This window comes from Lissotriton helveticus, chromosome 7 (genome assembly GCF_964261635.1).
Source record: "Lissotriton helveticus chromosome 7, aLisHel1.1, whole genome shotgun sequence".
Taxonomy (NCBI): domain Eukaryota; kingdom Metazoa; phylum Chordata; class Amphibia; order Caudata; family Salamandridae; genus Lissotriton; species Lissotriton helveticus.
In genome coordinates, this window is record NC_136068.1 from 849,899,129 (window position 1) to 849,927,080 (window position 27,952).

The window sequence follows — 27,952 nt, forward strand, 5'->3', positions numbered from 1 at the left end:
TGGGTGTAATATGGCCTTTAGGAGATTAGGCTTTCCTGTTGTTATTCTGTATATTTATGACATGGTGCTAAGAGTCGTATATCTTAATTTGATTCTTAAATTGCAATAAACCTTCTTAACCATAGTTATTGATTCATGGTCCTTATTGTGTAGCCAATTTATTATTTATTTATTTTTGAATCTTATAAAGCGCACGGCTACCTCCGACGGAGGTGTCCCGGCGCTAAGATTACCCGAATGCCACCCAGAGAAGATACCAGGAGTAAATCCTACAGAAAAGAAATAAAAGGAGCAGACACTATTATGACCGATTAGTAAACAACCAGGTTTTGAGTTTACGTCGGAAGACCGTCTCAGATTCAATGAACCTAAGATCCAAAGGTAAGCTATTCCAGAGTTTGGCAGCCGTGACGGTGAAAGTTCTGCCGCCACACCTGGAAAGTCTGAATCTTGGGACGATCAGTAAACGAAGGCTGTTAGATCTGAGATGTCTAACTGAAGATGAAATTTTAAGGCGTTTACTCAGGTAAGACGGGCCTATTCCATGAATAGCACGAAATGCCAAGGTCAAGATCTTAAAATCAATACGCCGAGCTATAGGGAGCCAGTGAAGCTCATCTCTATACGCTCTGACTGAGGAGCGAGCAGGGATATTGCCAATAAGCCGAGCCGCGGCATTTTGGACAATCTGCAGGCGATCAATCAAATACTGGGGGGCACCCGCATACAGACTGTTAGCATAGTCCAAATGTGTGGTGATAAGTGCCTGGACCACCGTTTTGCGGGAAGATTGAGGAAGATACGGGAATATCTTCCTGATCATGCGCAATTTCGCAAAGCAAGCCCCCGCAACCTTGTTGACTTGGGGCTTACCAGACAAGGTGTTATCAAATGTAAAGCCTAGGTTGCGGGCAGCCTGAACTGGCTTAGGAGGGGGATCCAGAACAGTGGGCCACCACAGGCTGGCCGGGGGAGGAGATTTCTGACCGAAGAAAAGGACCTCAGTTTTTTCGGCATTGAGCGCCAGGTGGTTAGCGGACATCCACGTGCAGATATTGCCAAGGCAGTTTCTAAAATTAGAAAAATGGGAGTCAGAGTGGCCTCTGAATGAAAAATAAGCTGAGTATCATCAGCATAGGAGACCACTCTGACACCCCAAGATTCAACTACCCTAGCAAGAGGCGCTACGTAGATGTTGAACAATAGAGGGCTGAGGGCAGAGCCCTGGGGCACCCCGCACAGAAGAGGTTTATCCTCCGATTCAAATGGGTGCAATGTGACCCTTTGGAGCCTGTTCGACAGAAAGGACTTAATCCAGGCTAATACTGTGCCACTGATCCCGAGCTGATGTAAACGAGTTGCTAGTATGTCATGGGATACAGTGTCAAATGCAGCGGATAGGTCGAGGAGGACCAGCATGGCCTCCTCGCCCTTATCCACTGATTCCCTAATAATTTCTGAGACCTCTAGCAACGCAGTCTCGGTGCTGTAACCCGCTCTAAAGCCGGACTGGGATTCGTGTAACAGCTGATTGGATGCCAGATATTGGGCCAACTGAGTCTGTACCACTTTCTCCAAGACTTTAGCAGGTTTAGGCAGAAGTGAGATGGGCCGGTAGTTGGTGAATTGTAAAGGGTCAGCACCGGGTTTTTTTAGAAAAGGGATTAGCCTGGCCTGTTTCCAATCAGAGGGAAATTGACCACGCGACAGAGAAGCGTTCCAAATCGTGAGGAGAGGTTTAACCAGAGTAGGAGCAAGATTGCCCATGATTTTGGCAGGGACAGGGTCCAAAGGAGAACCGGACTTAACTCTAACTAGCAAGGACAAGGCTTGTTCGGAGGTGAGCTCATCAAAATGATTAAATGAGCTATGACTGGGACATGTTGTGTCAGGGGGGTGGCAAGGTGCAACAGTATCAAAAGAAGAGGAGAGTTTGATAATTTTGTCCTGAAAAAAATCCGAAAGTCCGTTGCAAAGATCCTGCGTTGGAATACATTGGGTTTTCGTGGCAGGAGGATTGACAAAGTCTTTCACGATATTAAAAAGAGTTTTAGAGGAATTCTGTGCCTGATGGATAAGATTGGAGAAATAAGCTCTCATCGTAGAGCGTTTCAGCTTATGGAATTTGTTCAGGGCAGATTTATAGGCCAGTTTAGCCAGAGGGTCATAATTTTTTCTCCATTTGCGTTCCAGTTGTTTACATAAGCTCTTCTCCTCACGAAGCAGGGAAGAAAACCAAGGAGAAGAGGGACGAGATCTAGAAGAAGACAACGGAACAACAGGGGCAACGGAATCAAGGGCCGAGGAAAGGGCCGAATTAAATCTTGCAGTTTCTTTGTCAAGGTCTTCGAGATGGTTATGTTGAAACTGAAGATAAGGTTCCAAAGACTCACAAGTCACTTTGGTCCATCTACGGCCACTGTCTCTGTGAAGAGAGGAGGGGGAAAAAGAAGGGGAAGTGAGGGTAAAAGGAAGAAGGAAGTGATCAGTCCAGGTTAAAGGAGAAGGGGACAAAACAGATATGCCAGGATGATTAGAAAAAATGAGATCTAATGTGTGCCCTGCAATATGGGTCGGGCCTATAACTAATTGCGGCAGAGTAAGTCCCTGTAAGGTTTCCAACAGGGACGAGGCTTTAGTACAAGAAGAGTTATCAATATGGAGATTGAAGTCCCCCAATACAGTGAAATGGGGATGTTTAAGAAGAAAGTCAGCAATAGAATGCGTCAAAGCATTGAGAGAAGATACGGTTGCTGTAGGGGGATTGTAGACCAGGATCCCGGCACAGATGGTGCTGGCTGAGTCCATTATAGTGAAATAAGCTACTTCGATAAGACCGTGATTGGGGATTTTAATTAGGTTCAGTTTTAGGTGAGATTTGGCAATTATCGCAAGGCCCCAAATGGGCTATACTGTTAATTTCGAAATTGATTGATGTAATGTTAACTCCCGTTTTGAAAGACAAAGGTCCTTAGCTTATCAGAATCAAGTTTAAAAATAAAATATAGGCCATAGTAGGAAACTATATTTGTCCTCTGTCCAGCCGGACAGGGTGTTTATTTGAACAATTTTTTAGAACAGTTAATTAGATCGTTTCCGGCACAGTCCTGTACCACATTCAAGAGAAGACAAAACAACAAATAAGGGAAAATATTTCACAGGCAAAGAGAGAGCAAAGCTGGCCACTTTAGAATTGATTTTAAATTGACGTGTTTGCCAGGAAACACAACACACAACTTAGATATAACACAATGGTTAGGCTGTGAGTGTGCTACAGAAAGTCGACGTTTCGATCCCTTAAAGCTCTAGTTACATGGGATCATCATCAGGACAGAAAATTGAAAACATTTGCCTGACTGTGGTTTATCAAGCACCCGCCTGTTTGGGGAAAGAGATAGAGAAAAGGGAAAGGAAAAAGGTCATTTACCAAATTATAAGTGAAACTCCAACAACACAACCATTCCAATTGCTTTGCACATTTCGTTTTCGGAATCGACTTATTGTGGTCTATTCAGTGTTTGTTACAGAACAAGAGTGAGATTCTGTGACTGACAAGAAAGTTTGAATATGTGCACGGTGGTGGCGTGGTGATTCTATATTTGGCAAAACATATCAGGAGGCTGAGGGCTCCTGAAAAACGGTCTGAGCACGTGCAATCCTCATATTGAAAGTATTAAAATTATTGCAAATTAGCCCAACGGTCGAACTTCCGAGTGCAAACATGCCGTGATTGGAGTGAATGCAATCAATATAACTACCGGGGGCTCGGGGAATAAAGCGTACCCCAGTATTGGGCTCCTAGGATCTTGCGCATAGGGATAGCCTTAATCAATCGTTCGGAGTCTTGTTGCAAAATGGGGCAATTTTCTATAGAAATAGATTAAAACAGGGGGGGTGCCCCTTGATTACTAAATTAACAGTAGGAGCTTAGGCAGGGGGTGGTAGGACCGGGGGTCGGCGGTTACCTGATTGGAGTGTGACGCTGTCCACACAATTGCCAATGGATTGTGACATCAATTTCGTCACCGAGTTTTTCTAAAACAACGAGAATGGCCGAGAATTAATTTCTGCGTGTGGACGCTTTTGTGGGACTCCATAAGGAGGCAGTTACCGACTGGGCTGGTTACCTGGTATAATACTTGGTCCAGAGTGGGGTTGGCTGCCCGGTTTGGGGTCGGGGTCAGTGCTGTATCTGGTAAAGCAAGAATAAGGCGGACGGGTCACATTCAGGTCCCCATTTTTGCGAGGATTCTCGTACACCGGCATTGTTTTTTTTTTTGGGGCTCTTACCTGTAGGAGTGCAGTGACTCGATTGCAGATGGGGTTCTTTGGGCGGGGGAACGATGTCCTCTCCGTGTCTGCAGAGGTTGCAGTCCGGTGATCGGGAAGGCACGCTGTGAGTAAGACGGCGCGTCTATGAACATAGAAAGCGGCCAATGCGTGGTGGCCAATGTTAACTCACATCACCTCTTAGTAAGGGACATCAGCGGACCATTGGTAAGGGAGCGGGCCCAGACAGCGATGTATCACCTTTATTTTAGGTAATGTTTCAATCAGCCTCCTTTCCCAGTGTTCACCATTGCAGTTTGCTTGTATATATATTTATGATATGTAAAGAAGTGGTTCTGTCGGGAGAATGACAATTCCTTTGTTCATTGTATGTAATACATCTTGAATTTTAAATTTTCAATAGCAAACATTACAAACTTAATGTAAACAATTTAGAAATGGTTTAACAACACTTTTCAAGAACTAAATTGGGATAAATGGAACACATCATAAAGACAAACTTTTTGGTCAAAAAGGACGAGTGGACTGTATGAATATTATGTATACATATCAATGCATATGGCTGTCAATAAAGCAATACAATACACAGCGTTGAAGTAATTGAAGTGCAGAAAAGGTGACTTGTAGTGATAGGTGAAAAAGTGCTATACATATACTATACAAATGGGTAACATATACGACAATACAAAAAACAGTTAAGTTAAACTGTCCATTCCTACAAGCATGAATACACAACCCAAGTGTGACTTTATAATGGGGTCAGGAAAGCTGCATGGACTAGTGTGACTGCATCGTCGACTTTTTGTCCCAGGGTGGAAGCGCAGCTTAATATGCGTCAGAGGCGGGTCTTCATCAGGACTGGGGGTAGGGAAGCAAGTGTTGACAGCCGCAAGGAATAAATGCCCGGGATCCTATTGAGTCGGTGGATTGGGATCTGAATTGATTCCGATTTTGAAGAGCTTGTAGACCTACACCAGGAGGTTGTGGTCTGATGAAATTATGTTATCTCAAGCGTGCTCCACCAGCTGGTTGGAGACGAGATAAACAGTAATTTTGCCAACGCCGCCCTCAAGCGATCATTACGATAAGAAGAGACATGCCCTATTCACGCAGGAGCGGAAGCAGACTGGGAATTGTCACTCTCACTTCTTTACATATCATACATACCCAGGTTCTGAGGGACCCAGGGTTACCCCATTATTGCTAATGGATGTATATTTATGTCAGTTTACATAAACCATACAGGTATGGCATGCTCAGGAAGGTAGGTGGCAATGCCACTTGCTAAAAAGTCAAAACTAAAGCTATAAAGGTTTGAAAATACGATATCATCATAAAAAATATATACGTTAGGAATTTAATTTAGTGTTAACTATTGTGCCCTGCACATCTAGTAGTTACCTTTTCTCAATCGTGATCCTGTTACCTAATTAATTGACACTAGAATATTAGAGCATAAAGGTAATGAAAACATAATATTCTGTCATTTGTTTCGACTGCTCCACAGTTGAAGGCGAATGTTACTTGCCACATGTGGTATGCAGTGCTGCATCTTCACCTTTGTGCTTCCACCCAGTAAGAATGGATCTGCGTGCACGTGTAAGGCATTGAAGACGGGAAACCGAATCACATATTTTTGAGGTTTTTAAAAGCAAGTTTGAAATCCCAGGACTGGCAGTAAACAAATCATTAAACATTAAAGTATTTATTACAAAATATTTATTAAAAGACTCACATAAATACAAAAATATTTGAAATAAAACATTAACGTCAACTTGCACACATTAGAGCATTCCGTACAAATATGAATAATCACAACAACGACATTATGTGCATGGATGCTGTTAATGCAGAATGTGGTAAAAAAAAAAGCTTGAATTCACTCGTTTATGACTTCAAATGGTGAAGTTGAGTGCGAGTTTTGGATTTTGATGAGGCCCCACATTTTCCCAAATGGAGGTCAGAGATTTGCATTAGAAGCTTGAATAGCAGCAAAAAGTAGACATTTGTGCAAAATATTTGTGATTCCATTTCAATCTTCGCGGCAGATTTTTATTAACACAACCTTCTCAGCAACCATATTTGCTGCCTTGAGTTGTGCAACAGGAAAAATACAGCATAGAGCCATACAGATTAGGATTGGCCTGCTTGGCCTTACTCATCTGTGCAGAGATAAATATGTGTTGTCTAGCATAGAATTTGTACAGAAAGGATACCCTGTCACTACTAATTCCTATGTTGTCTAGACAAACATAGGTTGTGAACTTCAGTAGACAGGTACTCTGTGTTGTTTCTGAGAAATTAAAACATTTCTTCTTAGTGCCTGTTTCAAAGAGGCATTTGGTTTTGATACCTCCTAGTTGTGTTAATGTTATATCAGCTGTTATAAGCACCTTGGACCTTCAATATTCACTAACTATGTTGGTCCAATGAAAATCTCTGATATGGCCCCTGGATTTCTTTTTTTGGGGGAGGGGGGATAATATGACAATAATCTCTTGGCACGTTCAACCACTAATGCTGAAAGTACTGGAGATATCATTTGCTTTATGGAGAAAGAGCCACACATTTTGCACGTAGCCAGCGATGTACGCAGTAATAAAGACTGAAAATTCTATCTGTAAGGTTATGTCACCATTTTAGAATGTGCTTTAGGTGTCAAGCTGTGGTATTGTTTTATCTCTCTTCATAGGGAATTTGCATATTAGTGCAAGCTGTAATGAATTTACCAATCACAATTGAAGTTGTATTATTCTTTTGGTCTTTTCACGGAAAAACACAACTACTGTAATTTATCATTTCCAGGAGGTAGACTGTGGGTTGGTAGGGATTGGGTAAAGTGATTTCTACTATTGATGCCAGTAACATTTTTCTTTCATGATAAAGATTATGAATAATAATAAAACACCTAAATTGACAATTTATCACGTCCAAAACAGTAAAGTGAAATGTTCCACTTTCTGGGGCAAATGCTAAATATGGCGGCAAATCCACTGGTACAATTTTGTTCACCACAGGGATAACATAACAGAGGAAATTCCACCTGTTTTCTTCTGGATTTACCATTTCCACCAGAACTTGGAGAATTTCCCATTACCGCCCACCTCACACCTCATGTGCTTACATACTAAAATGTAAGTATCTATCAGCCTCGTTCTGTATCTAATATGTCCTTGCCTATAGGTTGCAGATCGCTGGAGGAACTCTTGCCAGGTAGACATCGTGGTCACCCAGTGATACTTCCTGTTTTTGATCTGTAGAAGTAGGTTACAGACATGTCTTTGTTCAAGAAGTAATTTTCATACAATGTTATCACATGATTTGGTCGTCCTAGTGCGCACTAGCAAGACAAAATCCAGATCAGCATATCTCCTTTTGGGTCATGATGTGTAGAAAACCAAGAGGCTACCAGCATGGGAACAAACGTAGATCCTTTCTCTAGAAAAACAAATAGTATGCCCAATAAAACACATTGACTATCAAGAAGGTCAAAGGGAACACTATCCTTGCATAACGATCAACGTTGGCTGGGTTTTCCACCATGAATAAACGAAGGCATCTGTTCATTCTCTGTTTGGTCTGCAGCAAGTATTTAAACCTGGTATCATTTTTTTCCAAATTCTTCTCATCACAGTCCCCGCATTCCAGTGCGTCTTTTTGGATGAGGCTTTTTCTTCTCTTGAAGCTGGGCAACGAACTGTTGAGGACACTTGAGATTTTAATTTCTTCCAGTTCTTCAGAAGCATTCTAAGAAACAAAGAAACAAAGAAACACATATCTTACTGAACTCATTTTGTAAAAGGATTCACATGTCTACAATTCATGCCATTTTCTACAGACAGACAGACCTATTGTTTCCAATACAATATATATACTTAGGATTAGGCTTTGGTTCAGCCCTCTCCACTGCTCATGATTAGATGGCCTTGTTGTCTATCTCATGTTCCTGATTGTGATTTAAAGTTTTTCCTCCCTTTTATTGTGTTTGTCCCATCCAGAGGCATTGCAGTCTTACAGTGTTCTGATAGGATCATGTATCTTTCTACTCTGGGACTATTTTCTTTTCTTATCTCTCTCCATCTTCCCCATACTCCTCTCTTCTCTCATCCCCCTTCACTCACCTATTTGCTATCCACTTGCTATCAGTGAAAGGCCATCTTAAAATGTTTTGTTTTTCTGCCGTTGCAGGGTGTTGCAAGGGCAATGTAATCCTTAATTCAGATTTACCAAGCAACGCAAGGCCAACTTTCAAGGTCCTGCGTGTCTTGGTAAATCTAGAATGCAAGGCAGCGCAAGTCGCTGCCTTGCATTACTCTGCTCTGTGAACAAGGTAGACAAATTAAGTTTAGTATGCCTGAACTCAGAATGTTAAAATGCATCTTTTAGTGAGGGTGATTTTTACATTCTGTGTTCAGAAATACCACTTTTAGAAAGTAGGTATCTTCTTGCCTAATAATCCAGTGTGCCTCTGCTAGGTTTGTGTATTGCATGTTTGGCTTTTGGATAACAGGGGCTGCGGCTCCAGAAGTCTGATGAGTCAGGGCTGGGCTGAATAGACCTGGGCTGCATTTAGAGTAGGGGGAAGAGATTTCCCTTTCATACGAATGGGCCTGGCCTGCCTTCAACAATGCTGTCTCCACCTCCTGCCAGGAAGCTGCACCAGTGAGGACAGAAATGGTTGTGGCTGGGTACAGACACTCTCAGCCTTCAGAGAACAAAGGATTTGTGTGTATAAAAAATGGGGCCCAGACCTCAGACTTTTAGATCACTTCTTGGAATCAAGAGAAATCTTTGCCGAGGAGAAGAGCCGGATAAACTAAGGATGAATACTGCCCCTGTGCTGTTTACTGTCTGGGGTTGGCCTGCACTGGCTGCTTGCTACCAAGGAAAGGAGAAAATGACTTTGCTGTGTGCTTTGTCGTCTTGAGGAAGCTCTCCAAGGGCTTGAAACAGAGCTTGCCTCCTGTTCTGAAATCTCAGGGAAACAGAGACTTCACCACCAGCTCCCCTGAATTTCCTTGCTGGGAATTCCAACCTGCAAAGAGGTGCCTGCTGCTGTTTAGGCCATCCAGACACTGTTTGTCGCTGGGAGCTGGAAAATCGACACAACATTGAAAAAGTGTGTTACATCTGTACCTGTTTCCGATGCATTGCTGAAGAAACAGTCGCAGCACCTGCAGCAGCTCGAGAAATCGCTGCACAACACATCAGGTGTAACGATCTCCGAAGTCCGAGATCATCGCACCGATTCCAACGCAAGCCAGTTGTGTGGCTGCCCAAAACCACGCACCATACCAAATTGACACAAATCGCATTGAGGCTCCAAGACTGTTGCATCGTTGAGGGCCGCAGTAAGAACCAGATGCCTCAACTCCCCACACAGTAAGGAATTGACACATCACCTCCCCTGCACTGCAGTAAAGAACCAACGCATCACCTTCCCTGAGTGTAAGAAACCGACGCATCACCTTCCTTCCCTGCGGTCATTTTGTTTGTTTTGCATGACACATCTAAGGTACTTTTGAGAAAAGTGTTGCATTTACAACTTGCATTGAACGGAACTATTTTTACCATTTAAAAGCCTTATTTTTAATACTATATTGTGGATTTTTGTCGTTTGGTTTTGTTTTAGTTGAGATAAAGATTACTTATTTTTCGAAACTGGTGTGGTGTCCATTTGTAGTGTTTTCACTGTATTACTGTATGTGCTCACAAATGCTTTACAAACTGCTTCTGAGATAAGCCTGACTGCTCGTGCCAAGCTACCAAGGCAGTGAGCAGAGGTTATTTTAGGAGTATATCCACCTTACCCTGAATAGAAGTAAGGGTCCCTATTTGGACAAAGGTACCTATTTCTGCCAATTAGAGATCCCCATTTCTAACAACAGTAAACCGACGAACTGGTAAAAACATGGCTTTCACATGCTTTTTAGTTTGTGGCAATTACAAACAGTAGTTTTGCAAGAAACTCACATAAGGCCCCAAGGACTACCTCCGCCTGGAATTCACTATCAGTGGTATGGTAAATATCCTGCTAACACTTGTTTTGATCTTGCTACCATACCCATATGGTTGCAAATTGGTTAAGCCTGAAAAATTCCTAGCACACTATACATTATCACTTCTATGTTTGACATGTGACAGGAATAATTCCTTATGGCCAGATTACATCATTTGTAGTTGCCTTAACTCGATGTCAAGCATCACCACATAATAAACCGTGACCGTGATAAACAGGTGGGTAATAACCTTCCTTGAGTTTTGAGACTCTTGGGTGATACAGATACTCTGTTCGCGCTATCATGGAAGCGCACAATTCAGTCCATGGATCCAAACACCAGTCCATGCTTGCAAAGGGCTTTAATCAAACCAACTGACATGGGACTTTTTGTACCGAAAATCCCTCGAACAACACCACAATTGACTTGATCATATTAGCTTGCCATGCTAAACGATAACATAATAAGGTGTGATTTAAATCCATAAACACATTGCATCAATTATACTGTAGAACATTATATTGTGACGCAATATTCAAATGCACCACTTAACATCAGCCTGAGGGTTTCTATTGGTTGCATTGCCCCCACGAGGTGCGCCCGGGCCACAGCACATGTGGTAGAACATTGCACATACAGCCACGGAGCTCAGAAATGCCATACAGTCGCTTGTCACAGGGTTCTCAACAGCACTTACCATCCATCTGAATACCTTAGACAGGCACAACTGGATGCATATATAAATCTCCCAACCCCCAAAAGAAGACGTTGGACAGAAGTACCTGCATTTTCTGGCACATAAAACAAAATCAACGCCATAATGTTGGCAAAGTGCTGCAACCTCATTAGAATATCGCTCTCCTAACACAGCACCACCACCAAAACGTAAATACCAAACACTTAGAGCTTACAAAAAGTTGCATCCCATAACCTCTAATTGAACATAATGATCTTCACTGCCAAACATAATGACAACACACAAACATGGCTGAGAAATCCCAGAGAATACGACAAGGATAGCAAGACTGGAAAAGCACTAGAACGCCAAACAAAGTACAGAAATATTCTATACAAGTGATAGTAAATCAAAGAGCTGGCTTTACCAGCTCTGAAAGACAAGTCTACGGTCTTGGCGGGACAGGCGGTATATTTTTGGAAAATCTATATTTTTGGGACATTTTTGGGTTCCTTCCTCTCCAAAACTGACTAAGAATAGTGAACATTTGAATCAGGGTCATGACCTGATGTATAGTGCGTCGATGCCATGATGCTGTTGATCTTGGCCACTCCTGTAGCTGTGTTTGACTTTCAGTATTCTGAGCGCACTGCTTGGTGCTTTATCTGTGGCTCACCGGGCGTGAACTTGGAGTTTTTATTGATGTTGTTGATAAAATGAAACTTAATAAAATGTGTTATAAAAAATAAAGAGCATAGTGAACATAGGTTGATATTAACATTTGTAAGATTAAAATCCCCAACATTTTTTAAGCCTTACGAGCACCAATCTACTTTCACTAAGCTGGCCTAAACCTCCCTTTTCAGTAGCGAGGCGTTCCTAAACTCTCAAAGGATTTGGTTTGGGATTGTCAGGTTAACATACAAAACTCCTACAGAAGTGGAACAAGATAGTAAATTTTACTTGGTGAGAAGGTCGTTGTTATCCTGCTATTCTAAATCAACGACTGATGCAGCTGCCAGCCAGAGAGAGCTGGAACTACAGTGTCTAAGGAATTATTTACATCCCAATGGCCATTCCTGCCAAGGAGCCCAACCGAGTTTCCCAAACACAGTCATTTTGAATTTTGTTAAAATATATTTTTAAGAGCAATTTTTTCAAAAGGTCAATTTTTTGGGGCAAAAATATATGCATATCTCATTACCCTCTAAATATCAAAGTCCCAAAGAGATAATACAAATATACTAGTATTTTGCTTTCAAAGGGAAGTGACCTGCAGGCCTTTTGTTTAAATGTCAATACAGAACATGTCGAGGCAAATGGGAGGAATGTAATATTGTATCTCATTCTCCACTTAACATAAATTCAGCACTAATACGTCACTTTCAAGCCAAACACTGACTGGCAAAGCACGTCCTATGTCACACTCATTTGTATCAGGGCCGATGCAACTGGGTTGAATGTCTAATCCAGTACAAAAAGCTACAGGAAGACTCACTGAAGATCTGATAATAAGGGTAAAGTCAAGCCTCATACCTGAGGGACTAACCCAGGCAGATTGCACCTCATAGGATCTTGTGTTTTGTTAAGCTAGAAAGATCCGAAATGTTGCCACCAAGAAACCTCAAATGAGAACTGAAGTCTGCTCAGGGAGGTAGCCAGACCACATGAAAGTCTACCTTGTGGGGCTCTACACACATAATTGCTTCTTAATTATTAAATTACCCGCAATCCGGGTTTCGCCCTAATCTTAGTACTGAGACGGCATTGCTGGAGGTCTCTGAAGCCATCAAGGAGACACTGGATTCGGGCGGCAAAGCCATGCTGGTAATGCTTGACCTGTCGGCGGCCTTTGACACCGTCCCCCACGAGGGTCTGCTCGTCAGACTCCATGAGATCGGTCTGAGGGGGGCGGTGCTTAGCTGGTTTAGATCGTTTCTAGCGGGCCGTCGGCAAACGGTCTGGGCCTCATCCTGCTCGGCTGAGATGCCGCCTTTGGGAGTGGGAGTCCCGCAGGGCTCGGTGCTGACCCCGACTCTATTTAACATCTTTATGACCCCTTTGGCGGCATTGGCTGAATCTTTTGGGGCCCAGATCGTATCCTATGCCGACGATACCCAGCTCCTCTTTACCTGCAGGAAAGGAGAGGCTTTTGATGGAGAGAGTATCCGTGAGTGCCTTGGGGCTGTTTTTGAATGGTTCCAGCTGAACAGCCTCATGTGCAACTCAGATAAATCGGAGGTACTCTTCTTCGGTGGTCAATCGGATCCAGACTGGCAGGAATGGTGGCCCGCTGATATGTCTCCTCCAGCTTGCTCGTCTCAGTCGGTTAAGAACCTGGGAATCAGGATAGACAATGGTCTGACTTTAAGATCCCAGATCCTTGCCCTTACTGGCACCTGTTTTGCCCTCCTCAGGACGCTTCGGAAGTTTCTTCCTCTGCTCTCTGAGGAACACAGGAGGACGACGGTACAGGCTTAAATTGGTTCTAGATTGGACTATGCCAACGTCCTCTACCTTGGCCTGCCAGAGTACCTCTTGCAACGGCTACAGGTGGTCCAGAATACGGCTGCGCGAGCCATATTTGGCCTTCACAGGCGAGCCAGAGCCTCCGGCCTTTTGCAGTCTCTTCATTGGCTGCCTATCCGGAAGCGGATAGTTTTTAAGGCTTTGACCCTGGCCCATAAGGCTCTCCACGCATCTGGGGCTAAATATTTGCAAAGGAGGCTCGCCTTTTCCAATCCGGCACGATCTCTTAGATCAGAATCGATGTTCCTTGCTCTGGTTCCTCGTGTGAAGAAGGCCCGTACTGGAGGGCGCTCCTTTAGGCTGCGGGCCCCACAGCTCTGGAACACTCTGCCTCTCGCATTACGTAGCACCTCGAACCTGTTGGCCTTTAGCACCTCGAACCTGTTGGCCTTTAGGAAGGGCCTGAAAACTTGGCTCTTTGCCCTTTAGGCTCCCTTTTTTCTTTTAACAGCTCCCATCGTGTTTCTGTGTTGTGTTTGTCTTTCACAGGTTGTCAATAAAGCGCCGGGACACTCTTCTTGAGTAGCCGCGCGCTATAAAAGACAAAATTAACATAACATAACACATAGTACTTTTTAAAGTGTGTCATAGTGTGTCTAGCTGCAAGAGAAATGAGTGCTTACCTTTTTGAGTTTATTTGACACCGCCATTTGTTCCGCGCAGTAGTGTCCTACTGCATATTCAAGCAAGGCACCAAAAATGAAGCTGAAGCAGATGCCAAGGTAAACGTCAATAGCTTTAATAAAGCCATTGGTTGAGGGTAGGGAGGAGCGAGACCCCATCATTAAAGTTGTCATTGATAGCACTGTTGTGACTCCTATGAATTAAACAACATTTGATAATTTAATAGTTTGTCAGAAATCAACACATTCACAAACAAGGTGGAATGCCAATGTGGATTTGATACCTTATATATCTGAAATGAATGTTAGCGTTTCATTTACATCTATTGTTGTTGTAATTAGGCAGACTTCCGACCAACACTGGGTTGTGAATGTAGTCTTCTAGCATGAGATAAATATTGTACCTTACATTGTGCTTCACTTTGCTACATCACAGTGATATGATTGTACTACTGAATATCGACCACCCGAATATTGTGGTACAAGAATAATGAGGACAACATATTGAGGGACAAAATATCGAATGGTAAGTACATATTTACTATTCCCATATCTATGTACCTTTAATATATATGTACCACTTAGGTACATACATGTGGAATTAGTATAGAAAATCTGGACTTACTAACCGGTAAATATTTGTTTGGGATACTTTGTCCTCCGTGTTGTGTCCCATCGATATTCTGGGGTCAATATTCAGGGAGTACAACAGTAAAACTACCACTTTTGAACTATCTGAGTTAAATTCATACTGTATTTAATGTTGTAGAGTGCATATAGCTTTGCATCATAGTAAGGGCTTCGAAGACTTAATATCCTGTACAAAGCAACGATTCTAATATGTGCATGGTTAACTTGGCCTCTCAACTCCCTGAAGTTTCTCAATGTTAATGACTGTAGACTGGTACAGTAGACTTCGGTCTCATATTACATACACTGTGAGCAGCAGGCACACTTGGGACTTAAGGACAGTAAGGAATTCTACTATACAATCTCTTAAGCCAAACATTTTGGCTATTAAAAAGAACGTGCGCAAACAAAAGGCGATACTTTATGGTAATTATTGTAACAATGACACCAATTAAGATTCACACCAAGCCATACATCAAGGATTAATTTTCCAAAAATATATTTTTTAATTGTACCAGCATTCTCGTTCAGTAGAATTAAGCATTGTGCCGTTAAAAAGATTATTAATCATTAGATGAGTCAAAGAGCTAGTTTATTGGAGAGTAATTATACATGAATGGATTACCTTCCATTCCAAATAGTTTGGGAATATCACATCGGCATTTCTGCACTTGAAATTACTGATGCTGCAGGTATTGGTAATTTTCGTATGTAAGAACACCACAGGATTTTGGGATCCCTTGAGAAAATATGAATTTCTGAGAGAAGTGGGAACACTGTACCTTTGAACATGCAATAATTACTCATTTTTGCCCAATGCTACCTGAAAAATTCTTCAGCTTGTGGGTGGTGAAATGTCCACGTGGAACAGCGGGAATGGGTTATTTATGCATTTGCTGTGATTCCTACCTAATTCACCTAGAAAGACTGTTTCCAACAGGGTCATGAATGGCGGGCCATACTGTTAGTGTTTGAGTATTCTCATAAGGAATGTAGGTACACGCCAAAAATGACTTCTCTATTCCCATGAGTGCAAAGGAATTAACCAATTTAACCAGATAAATCTGATCAGTGAACTCGTTTTGACTAAACACAGTCACAAAATTATTTTTTGGTCCATTGTTGAGCCAGGGTTTCGACAACTAAGACAAAAGATGCTATAAGCCTTCCTCTAGACTTTATCATTAGAGGAAACAAGTGAAAACGAACGCTTCGGAATTAAAAATTAATTCTCTAAGTAGAAGTAGGAGACACTCAAAATAATCTAACTGATTCTGCCCCCTAGTGGCCTGGTCAAAACATCACATGAAAACAGCAGAAAGGCACGTTACATTCAGAATGCAGCTTTGAAGTAGGCATAATATTTCATATAGAATGGCAGCCTATGGCAAATGTGGATTAGAAAATACAATAGAAACTGCCTGACATCTGAACCCCTCTGAACTGTGCCACATCTCCAGATGCATGGACATATTGTAGCAGAATTTGCAGCTGTGGATTCATGAATATATCACAGAAGATGGTGCTGCTGTCAGTTCTGAGTCAGGCCCCAAGACTAAGTTATGCCTGCTCAAAGCAAGCCAACGTATGCTAGGAAGAGGTTGTTGTTGAAGCACATGCAAAATGTATTCACACTTTCAAGGACAATTAAGGCATTTTGTCTAATATGGGGTGCCAAATCACCTAATCAGTTGTCATTACAGAAGCACTATGACTATTTGACGTCCAGGATTAGGTAAAGCAACCAAAAGCCTTGTAGAATACACTTTGAGACACACAATTTCTAACATGTTTTGCTACTTCCAATGAAAACTCGCTCTCCCTAGCACATTATGTGGACAAAACTGTCACCAAATTCACAAATGTTGTTACAGTGGCTGTTGGACTTGGGCCTTAGGGCAGGTTCACCCCTAATCTTTTTGCTTTTATTTGTGACCCAGTGTTAGTGATTTTTGGGTCTTGGCGCACTTTTTCCCTGTGTCCCAGAGTAAAGTGCGTGCGTGTAGTATGGCTGGCCTGCCCTCCCATAGGAATGCATGGAGAATGTGTGTGTCCATGTTAGTTCCTGATGTGTGGGGAGTGCAGGCTCGAGTTTAGTATGTATGAACTTGTGAGAATGAATGCTGCACAATGGTATGTGCGGCTTGTATGTGTCTAGAAGGGAAGTGCTACTTCTGGACATTGATGTATGTGTGCAGTGAGGGTGCTGGAGCGTGATTGGCTGGGGCTGGCTGGCATGCCAGGCTCCAGGAAGTCTGGATGGGTCTGCCCGGTGGTGAGTGTGAGATCAGCATGAGTGATGTGTGGGAGGAGTGCACCTGGGTCCTGGATGGGCTGGGTTTTTCCCCACACAATGCTGGCTCCGCCCCCCTGTGGTGTGTCTAATGACCCTAGCCTCCCCAGTGAATGAAAGGGGTGGTTGGGCCATCAAGGGTACTCCCAAGCCAGCTGCAACTGGTTTCCCCTCACCCTGCACCTCCAAACAAAGGATTTCTCTGTATAAAAATGGGGCTGTGTCCCCACAGAAACTGTTCTACTTTTGGATCCTTGCCAGAGGGGGCTGTTGCTGCTGCTGGGGCCAGGAGGACCGCCACTTGGCTTGTCTCCCTGCCTGGAGACCCAGTGTGCTGGCTCTGGCCCTGCCTTGCCCCCCTACCTGCCTCCAGACCTTGCTGGAGCTTTTCTTTTGCCCCTAGCGCTGAAGAGCGCTTCCTTTGTGCTGCCTAGCGCTGGGAGCGCTTTATCTTTACTGCTAGCGCTTCGAGCGCTTTATTTTGTATTTCCAGCGCTGTGAGCGCTTTTCCCTGCCCTGAAGCGCTTGGGAGCGCTGTGGATTGCCCCTAGCGCTAGAGAGCGCTTTATTTTACTTGTTGCGCCTGGAAGCGCTTTTGTTGCCCAGCCGGTGCCCACCCGGCATCTGCTGCGCTCGTATTTGATGTACGAGTGCCCACCTCGTTTATTGTTGCCAAAGTGCTCAGGGCGCTGTTGTCCTTTGTCAGGCGGCTGCCACGCCGCATTTGCCCGTTTTATTTGGTTATTATCTGAAGCCGGAGCCCACCCGGCATTGCCCGTGATCACCGCCGCAGCCCGGGCTGCGAGGAAGAAGCCGCCGACGTCACCGCCCGGCCGCGCTGGGATTGGCCCAGCCGGCCGAGCCTCCCGCCGCGTCATCGGGGGAGGAGGAGGAAGTAGGAAGCAGCCTGCATTGACCGGCCGAGGCTCCCGAGTGGAGAGGAGCCCCGCCCGCGGCCCCCGCAGAGCCGCCGCCGCCGCAAGGAGACCTGCAGAGGCTGCTTCCCCGCCGCCGCAGACCCGGTGAGTGAGGGAAAGGGTCTCTGGAATTTAGAGTGGCCCCGGTTGGCAGCGGGCCACTCCGACCACCTGGGGCATTTGAGTTCATGCGTCCACGAGGGCGCTGGGCGTCTTAGGTGATTTTTGAGCCCCGAGAGGCTCCAAGCATCCCCGGGGGGGACAGAGCGGCCCCGGTTGGCAGCGGGCCGCTCCGACGTCCATTCTGAGTCCACGAAGGACTCCAGCAGCCCCGCATTTTTTTGATTAGGGGCCCCGAGGCTCCTGGGGGCAATTTGTTTGTTTAGAGCCACGAGGCTCACAGCGCCTTCGTGTTTCATGAGCCCTGAGAGGCTCTTACGCCCACAGTAACTTTGCGAGCCCACAGGAGGCTCTGGGGGCATTTCATTATTGTTTAGAGCACTGAAGCTCTGAAGTGCCTGTTTGGTTTTGCGAGCTCAGAGAAGCTTGAGGGGGCGTTTGTTCTACAGAGCCTGAGAGAAGGCTCACAGCACCCATATTTGTTCTAGAGCCCCAGAGAGGCTCTTAGGTGCCAATCATTGTTCTTGAGCCCACGTGGCTCCAACGTGTGCCCAGCAGTATTTACAACTGTCCAGCACTTAGTGGACAGTTGCTACGTTTAGGTTGTGTTCTTGGCTGCCTGTGCAGCCTCACCTGACATTGAGACTCAGGGCATTCCAGCCCTTGCGAGGCCAGTTGGCCTGGGGGACAATTCTAGTGTTGTGCCATGTGCACCCTGCGCAATTTATGATTTACTGCTTATGTGATTCCTGCGCAAAAGTTCTACCTGCACCTCTGAATGTGTTTTAATGTTTCATGTGCAATTGTTTGTTATTACCTTTGCTAAAAGTGACCTGCTTAGGTGATTCTTTATGTGTTATTCCCCTTTGCTAAAAGTGACCTGCTTAGAGGAATATTGATGGTTTATTGCCTTTGCTAAATGTGACCTGCTTAGGTGATTATTTTAGGTTTCCTTCCCTTTGCTAAATGTGACTTTCTTAGGTGATGGTTTTCCTTCCATAGGTCCTGGTGATAAGGTCCTAGTTCCCTGCGTGATTTCCCTACAGTGTTTAGGGTGGCGTAGGAGGTATTTACCCTTTACCAGTAGTTACTGGTTGTATGCTACATTCACTATTTCTGTGTTACAGTCATTATATGTTGATGTGCTAAGTGTTATACCTACAAGTATTATTTCTAAAAAGTGCATACCCCTGACAGTGGTCCAGGTGGCCCTGTCCTGTACATAATCCCTTGTAAATCTTGCCCGTGCCTGTTGGCACATTGTAAAGTGTGTGTCTTATCTAATGTGTTTTTATTATAATACAAAGGCTATTTTTGATATAACCTTGTGTGGAGTTTCCTTGGTGGTGGGCCTAGGGTGTTGTCGCTGGGGTGCGCGCGCAAACGCTTTACACATCGCCTCCGAGATTAGCCTTGCTGCTCGCGTCACGTTACCTAGAGGGTGAGCAGGGGTTGTCTTGGTGTGTGACTCCCTTGCCCTGACCTTAGAAATGGCGATCCCTGACTGACTTTGGCGTGAGCCTTGGCGGGCCGGGGGTCCCGTTTCTAACATTGGTGGCTAGCGGTGCAGATTGGACTTGCGTTTGCGCTGTACCACAGTGGCGACAGGCCACACTACAAAGCTCTGCAATTTTAGATAATCACATTTTGGGGATTATTGTTTTTTAGGGAAGATCAGTATTGCTTCTCCTGAAAGGTGTCATTTTGTAATTTCTGTCCAGTACATTTGTTCCCCGCCCTGCTTCCAGAGTTTGGTACCTGTGTCTTTATGGTCAGGTTGAGAAATCAGGGGTGGTAGAAACTGCCTTACCGGTCCGAGGGGAGGGTGTGTGTGAATGAGTGGTGTGTTACACTGGGCAGAGGAGTGCAAGTTCTCCGAGATAGGAATCTTGCTGAATTGTGTTAATTGTGTACTCCTGTGTAAGCTCAGACCCCCAGGTTCCCTGTGTCAAACTCTTCTTGAGAACGTCTGCCAAAATGGAGCCTACTTTTGATTTCTGTGATCTGTTTAGATACAGTATGTTGGAGTTGGTCAGATTCTGTGAAGAGAGAGACATAGGGGTGGATGAGTCAGATACTCAGTCAGAACATAGGAGCAGCCTGATCCTATGGCAAAAGGGTCAGTGGGATCTTGAGCGCAGTGAGAGAGATAGGGCCCGGGCCGCACGCCATGAGGGTGGTGAGTCTGTGGAGAGCCCTGAAGAATGTGAGTTATATGATGATGACAGTGGATGGATATCAGCAGATAGTGAGGACCCCATAGGTAGGGAGTCCCTTGCTGAGTCCAGTGTCAGTACCAGCGCCCCATCCCTTGTCCTGTCCCCAGAGGAGTGGTTGGATAGGAGGGAAGAGCGGGAGCATCAGCTAGCGATGGAACAGCTCAGGTTGGAGCACGCCAAGCTAGAGGCTGAAAGGGCCTTGTTCAGGGAGAAGGTAGCCCTAGAGGATAGGTTATCCCCTGAGTGCAGTTGTGGTTTTCTGAATTCCCCAGGGAGGGTTGAATCCAGTGGTGGCAGCTATTTAAATGTTAGTGTAGACAGTCCCACTCCCAGTTCCCCGAGTATGGTACCTGTTTCCCGAGAAGAGGAGTGTAGGTTGAATTTCCGGAACCTTAGGAAACCACCTCACCAGTCTTGGGAAGATTTTCAGGATGACTGTTGTGTAGCACAGTGTGATTGGTTACGGGGTCCCACAAAATGTGATTGGGACAGCTTGTTTGATGTGATTGCCAAAGAGCAGTTGCTCAGTGTTGTTTATCCAGAATTGCGCCAACACCTGTTAGGGTGTGGATTGTCTGAACCATATGAGCTGGCATAGGAAGCCGACCGATGGGAAAGTGCGAGAGGTTCTTTAGAGTCACTAGTGAGTGATTCCAACAGTAGTGGATCAGGTGTCCTCCAGCCCAGTGTGGTGGAGGAGGGTGAGAGTAGCCCAGCTAGGTCCCAGGTTAGTGAGGAGGGTGTAGGGGCTGACTGCCTGTCTCAGTGGAGCGGGAGTGAGTGTGTGACCGAGAGTCCCCAGAGGCCCGAAGCCCTGTCACAGAGCCTGGATGGTTTCTTTAGGGAACACCAGGAAGGGAACCTAAGCTTGCCTGTTAGTTCACTTGAGGGAGATCTCCTAGTGTGTAGAGGACCTGGAGCATCTGTAAGCGGAGCTTCTATGGTTCTAGGGTCTGGCAGTACCGCTCCAGTGGGGAGGGTACAGGAGTCCAGCGAAAGGAGTGATTGGGGAATAGTATGTGAGTCCCCAGAAGTCCTGGAGTGCCAGGCATTGGTTCCACCAAAGGTTCTAGACCGGAGGTTGGAAGGCCAGGTTCAGGATCCGCCTGACCTGATGGGTGGGACTACTGTAATCAGTGTCCTGACAAGTTCTTTTTCCAGAAGTACCGCCCCGGTTGGGAGGGAGCAGGACTCTGGAAGGGGGTGCAGAGGGTGGGAGAGCCCACCTCTGACCCCGGTGCAACCTGAGGGGTTAAACCCTAGGTTGGGAGAATTGTGTTTAGAGGGTACCCCTCGCAGGAGGAGGAGGAACCCGAGAAGAAGAGGTAGGGGGAGGAGAGCCTTCCCTGAGACTCCTGGTCCACCTAAGGTTGTAGACCCTAGGCTGGAGAGCCAGTGGCAGTCTAGCCCTGTCTTGCAGACAGGAAGGGTGGAAAATGGCTATTATGTGCCAGGGGTTACTACCCCCCACTTTGTGAGTAGGCAGGATCCAGTGGTACCTGGATGGCCTAGGGCCTGGTCCTGGCCGAGGTCAGCTGGAGAGTACCAGTGGGGTACCCCAGTTAGTCCCTACAGTAGTTTTAGAAGGAACCCTAGGGGTTCACCGTGGCGTAAAACAGGAGGGTGTCCCTGCAGTTGTGGGCCCGCGTCCGTGTTTTATCGCCCCAAGCAGGGAAGTCCATCACGGTGGTGATCGGTCTGCCCTGCGTTTTGGCTGGAAGGGGGTTGTGTTGGACTTGGGCCTTAGGGCAGGTTCACCCCTAATCTTTTTGCTTTTATTTGTGACCCAGTGTTAGTGATTTTTGGGTCTTGGCGCACTTTTTCCCTGTGTCCCAGAGTAAAGTGCGTGCGTGTAGTATGGCTGGCCTGCCCTCCCATAGGAATGCATGGAGAATGTGTGTGTCCATGTTAGTTCCTGATGTGTGGGGAGTGCAGGCTCGAGTTTAGTATGTATGAACTTGTGAGAATGAATGCTGAGCAATGGTATGTGCGGCTTGTATGTGTCTAGAAGGGAAGTGCTACTTCTGGACATTGATGTATGTGTGCAGTGAGGGTGCTGGAGCGTGATTGGCTGGGGCTGGCTGGCATGCCAGGCTCCAGGAAGTCTGGATGGGTCTGCCCGGTGGTGAGTGTGAGATCAGCATGAGTGATGTGTGGGAGGAGTGCACCTGGGTCCTGGATGGGCTGGGTTTTTCCCCACACAATGCTGGCTCCGCCCCCCTGTGGTGTGTCTAATGACCCTAGCCTCCCCAGTGAATGAAAGGGGTGGTTGGGCCATCAAGGGTACTCCCAAGCCAGCTGCAACTGGTTTCCCCTCACCCTGCACCTCCAAACAAAGGATTTCTCTGTATAAAAATGGGGCTGTGTCCCCACAGAAACTGTTCTACTTTTGGATCCTTGCCAGAGGGGGCTGTTGCTGCTGCTGGGGCCAGGAGGACCGCCACTTGGCTTGTCTCCCTGCCTGGAGACCCAGTGTGCTGGCTCTGGCCCTGCCTTGCCCCCCTACCTGCCTCCAGACCTTGCTGGAGCTTTTCTTTTGCCCCTAGCGCTGAAGAGCGCTTCCTTTGTGCTGCCTAGCGCTGGGAGCGCTTTATCTTTACTGCTAGCGCTTCGAGCGCTTTATTTTGTATTTCCAGCGCTGTGAGCGCTTTTCCCTGCCCTGAAGCGCTTGGGAGCGCTGTGGATTGCCCCTAGCGCTAGAGAGCGCTTTATTTTACTTGTTGCGCCTGGAAGCGCTTTTGTTGCCCAGCCGGTGCCCACCCGGCATCTGCTGCGCTCGTATTTGATGTACGAGTGCCCACCTCGTTTATTGTTGCCAAAGTGCTCAGGGCGCTGTTGTCCTTTGCCAGGCGGCTGCCACGCCGCATTTGCCCGTTTTATTTGGTTATTATCTGAAGCCGGAGCCCACCCGGCATTGCCCGTGATCACCGCCGCAGCCCGGGCTGCGAGGAAGAAGCCGCCGACGTCACCGCCCGGCCGCGCTTGGATTGGCCCAGCCGGCCGAGCCTCCCGCCGCGTCATCGGGGGAGGAGGAGGAAGCAGGAAGCAGCCTGCATTGACCGGCCGAGGCTCCCGAGTGGAGAGGAGCCCCGCCCGCGGCCCCCGCAGAGCCGCCGCCGCCGCAAGGAGACCGGCAGAGGGTGCTTCCCCGCCGCCGCAGACCCGGTGAGTGAGGGAAAGGGTCTCTGGAATTTAGAGTGGCCCCGGTTGGCAGCGGGCCACTCCGACCACCTGGGGCATTTGAGTTCATGCGTCCACGAGGGCGCCGGGCGTCTTAGGTGATTTTTGAGCCCCGAGAGGCTCCAAGCATCCCCGGGGGTGACAGAGCAGCCCCGGTTGGCAGCGGGCCGCTCCGACGTCCATTCTGAGTCCACGAAGGACTCCAGCAGCCCCGCATTTTTTTGATTAGGGGCCCGAGGCTCCTGGGGGCAATTTGTTTGTTTAGAGCCACGAGGCTCACAGCGCCTTCGTGTTTCACGAACCCTGAGAGGCTCTTACGCCCACAGTAACTTTGCGAGCCCACAGGAGGCTCTGGGGGCATTTCATTATTGTTTAGAGCACTGAAGCTCTGAAGTGCCTGTTTGGTTTTGCGAGCTCAGAGAAGCTCGAGGGGGCGTTTGTTCTACAGAGCCTGAGAGAAGGCTCACAGCACCCATATTTGTTCTAGAGCCCCAGAGAGGCTCTTAGGTGCCAATCATTGTTCTTGAGCCCACGTGGCTCCAACGTGTGCCCAGCAGTATTTACAACTGTCCAGCACTTAGTGGACAGTTGCCACGTTTAGGTTGTGTTCTTGGCTGCCTGTGCAGCCTCCCCTGACATTGAGACTCAGGGCATTCCAGCCCTTGCGAGGCCAGTTGGCCTGGGGGACAATTCTAGTGTTGTGCCATGTGCACCCTGCGCAATTTATGATTTACTGCTTATGTGATTCCTGCGCAAAAGTTCTACCTGCACCTCTGAATGTGTTTTAATGTTTCATGTGCAATTGTTTGTTATTACCTTTGCTAAAAGTGACCTGCTTAGGTGATTCTTTATGTGTTATTCCCCTTTGCTAAAAGTGACCTGCTTAGAGGAATGTTTGTTGTTACCTTTGCTAAAAGTGACCTGCTTAGGTAATTGTTTGTTTTATCCCCTTTGCTAAAAGTGACCTGCTTAGAGGATTGTTTTTTATTCCCCTTCGCTAAAAGTGACCTGCTTAGAGGAATATTGATGGTTTATTGCCTTTGCTAAATGTGACCTGCTTAGGTGATTATTTTAGGTTTCCTTCCCTTTGCTAAATGTGACTTGCTTAGGTGATGGTTTTCCTTCCATAGGTCCTGGTGATAAGGTCCTAGTTCCCTGCGTGATTTCCCTACAGTGTTTAGGGTGGCGTAGGAGGTATTTACCCTTTACCAGTAGTTACTGGTTGTATGCTACATTCACTATTTCTGTGTTACAGTCATTATATGTTGATGTGCTAAGTGTTATACCTACATGTATTATTTCTAAAAAGTGCATACCCCTGACAGTGGTCCAGGTGGCCCTGTCCTGTACATAATCCCTTGTAAATCTTGCCCGTGCCTGTTGGCACATTGTAAAGTGTGTGTCTTATCTAATGTGTTTTTATTATAATACAAAGGCTATTTTTGATATAACCTTGTGTGGAGTTTCCTTGGTGGTGGGCCTAGGGTGTTGTCGCTGGGGTGCGCGCGCAAACGCTTTACACATCGCCTCCGAGATTAGCCTTGCTGCTCGCGTCACGTTACCTAGAGGGTGAGCAGGGGTTGTCTTGGTGTGTGACTCCCTTGCCCTGACCTTAGAAATGGCGATCCCTGACTGACTTTGGCGTGAGCCTTGGCCGGCCGGGGGTCCCGTTTCTAACAGTGGCATTATTTTCTCAAGGTGTCTCATTCATATGCAGCCTGTTCTTCACGTCTTTAGCATGGTGACTTCCGGAATTTACTCCTGCTTTCAAAGCGATCTCCTCGGACCACTGCATGTGCTATTCTCGTAGCCACTGGAGTAAGGTATTGTTAGTGCCTAGAACATCCGGCACTAGGGAGGGAAAGAAAAAAACACGCACGCACGCACAGTCACTCACACACGTCTCATATATATGTCAGACACTCCCTCATCATAAAATGTGGTGGAGAATGTTCTATATATATGTGTGTGTGTGTTGTGCTGAATCAGAGAAGTTTGTCAGCTCAGTTACATACAAATGGGTACCTTCAACACAAAATATATAGCTTTTAAAAAACAATACGTGAATTGATAAATAAAGTTGCCGGGAAGCACCTTTTATCAGATTTACAAACCGATGACAGAGAATCTAAGGCAGAAATGCAAGAACATTCAGGCGTATTGTGAATAAATAAATGTTTAGTGTTCCAGGGGACGCCCTCAGTGATGTGTTCACGTGGCTCCGTTTTGGAACCTATTAAAGACCACCTTTCGATGTATTAATTCTATTGAGTAAGGGCAGCATCTTACCAATGCATGTGCGTGCAGGGACTGAAGCCATGGAAAGCCAGAATGAAACCCAGGAAAGGACGACCAGCAATGTCGAGGGAATGTAGGTTTCAAAAATGAAGTAAAGGATGTTTCTTCGGAGCTCAAAGCACAAAACCAATCTTGGGTATTCACCTGCTTAAGAAACAAAAATACATTTTATGGTAAACATTCAGGTAGAGTATGTTAAGCTCTGACAATTCTCATAGAGGCTTATGCAGTTCTGGTGAACTTTTAGGTTTTTAGATTTTAATTCTCAGCACACTTTTGAAGTCACTTTAACATTTGAGTGCTTGATTTGATAATTTTGACACATGCTCCACGGCGATGGGTGATGGTCCTCCCTAATCTTACACTCACTCTATTGTAAGGTAATGTGCCTACGATTGAAACATGTCTGATCCAAAGTGAATCATTTGAATTGCATAGAGATTGTAAAATGTACCCCCTTCCTTGGTTCACGGGCTAAATGTTGTGCTCTCAAAACACCAATATAAATGTGAACAAGACAAACAATTAGATTACTTTATAGTTGGAATTTTGAAATTATAGGTCTAGGCTATCTCAACAAGCGGAGTATTAAGAAATATATTTGTTCGAAAATACTTGCAAAAAAATGGTATTTTTTGTATCTTGAGCCAAGGTCTCCTAATCGACACATTACGCCCCGGCAGAGAAATCTGATGTTTCATGATCTTGATGGCTTTATGTTTAGTCAAGCTCTCTTAGCCCACTGTACAAAAAAATCCTAAATACAACCACCAGCCTCATAGCAAGGAGGAAAAGACTTTTCATCTCATATTTTGAACACATTTCCCTGATTGCCCGTATAAGTGATGATCCAGTTTTAGATCCCCATCTCGCTAACCTATACGTCATCAACACCGAACCTGCCCATCACTCTACAAAAATGTGACATCACATACCTAACAAACCCCTTAGAACAGTAAACCATCTATGGCTCCTACACACAGATCTTAATTTATAAGCCAAGCCGAGGAGAATCACATATAGCCATCAAAATCCCTGGTTGATGAAGCACACATCAAACACATCAAAATGTAACAAACCCTCCTAAGCATCAGATTCTGTCGGTTTTTGTAGTTAGAAATGGATGGGTATACCGGTTTATAAGCTGGATACGGTCATCGTTAAAGCCACTGAATCTATTAATCTGCAAAGTGATGATAACATGGCGGGGTGGGGTCCCGTAAAGGTAACATCTACGATAAACTGATTTGTGAACATTGTTGAAATGACGGGGGCAACTTTCACTTTGTTTTGTTACTTTGTCTATTTCAGAATTTTAGTATTTGTGTATTGTTTTACCTAGGGTAGTTTTGGTTTAGAAGGGATACAGTGGTGGTGAGGGTGATTTTAGTAGAAGAAAAACAGTATTCTGCTTTTAAAGCTCAAAGTCCAAGGTCTTGTCTTTATCTGATAATAGCTGGCAGCGCCCTTCTGATCTGAGGTTTTAGGATCTGGTTAGGATAAGGGTAGGACTCCAATAGGAAGTCATCCTGGGGAATTACAGCGCCGAGTCCAAGAGAACGGAGTTGAGTTGGGATTTAAAAATGTCAAGAGTTCCCTATCTGCTGAATTTGATACCTCCCAGAGGATATTTGGCTTAAAATATGTTCCTGTTCTCAATCTCACATGAGGTACTATCTTAATACCTGGTAGAACGAGCCATGGGGCTCTCTCCAACCATCATTTTGAATTTATGACCCACAAATCAAAGTCGACTATTCATTCAATGTTTCATCTCTTTGCCTTAATATAAAGTACAGCCACATTACATTACATAGATTATTCAGTCAACAATTTGAGGCTATGGCCTTCCATTCAGTGTGAGTGGACTAGAGAATGTAGTGTATCATATTCAGTGAATGCTGTAACCCTCGGCGGGGTATTTTCTGGATGTGGAAACTACCTCCTTTTTGAAGTTTTCATAGTGGGAATAGGGCACAGCGTGCATCACTGTTTACTGCACCGAATTCTGTACGCTTTGTCTTTTTTTCTGTTTGGTCCCCGTATAAATGTTCCCAGGTGAAGCTCCCCTTTGCACATTGATTAAAATGTTATCACCTTACCTGGAATGATGGTCTATGTATTTGTGAGACAATTCCAAGGCGCACAACTATTCAAATCTGTTTATTAAAGCACTGA

General features: G+C 45.5%; 1 protein-coding gene across 1 annotated transcript in view; it reads right to left on the reverse strand.

Moving 5' to 3' along the window:
* Positions 1 to 5,115: 5,115 nt before the first annotated feature.
* The window catches only part of GABRP (gamma-aminobutyric acid type A receptor subunit pi), a 102,581-nt gene continuing 79,744 nt past the window's right edge, over positions 5,116 to 27,952 (reverse strand). The window contains exons 7-9 of the mRNA XM_078650712.1: positions 25,766 to 25,921; positions 14,118 to 14,311; positions 5,116 to 8,037 (exon numbers count right to left, since the gene is read on the reverse strand). Coding sequence (XP_078506838.1) covers positions 7,729 to 8,037; positions 14,118 to 14,311; positions 25,766 to 25,921 — 659 coding nt within the window. The 3' untranslated portion in view covers positions 5,116 to 7,728. The remainder of the gene's footprint in view (positions 8,038 to 14,117; positions 14,312 to 25,765; positions 25,922 to 27,952) is intronic.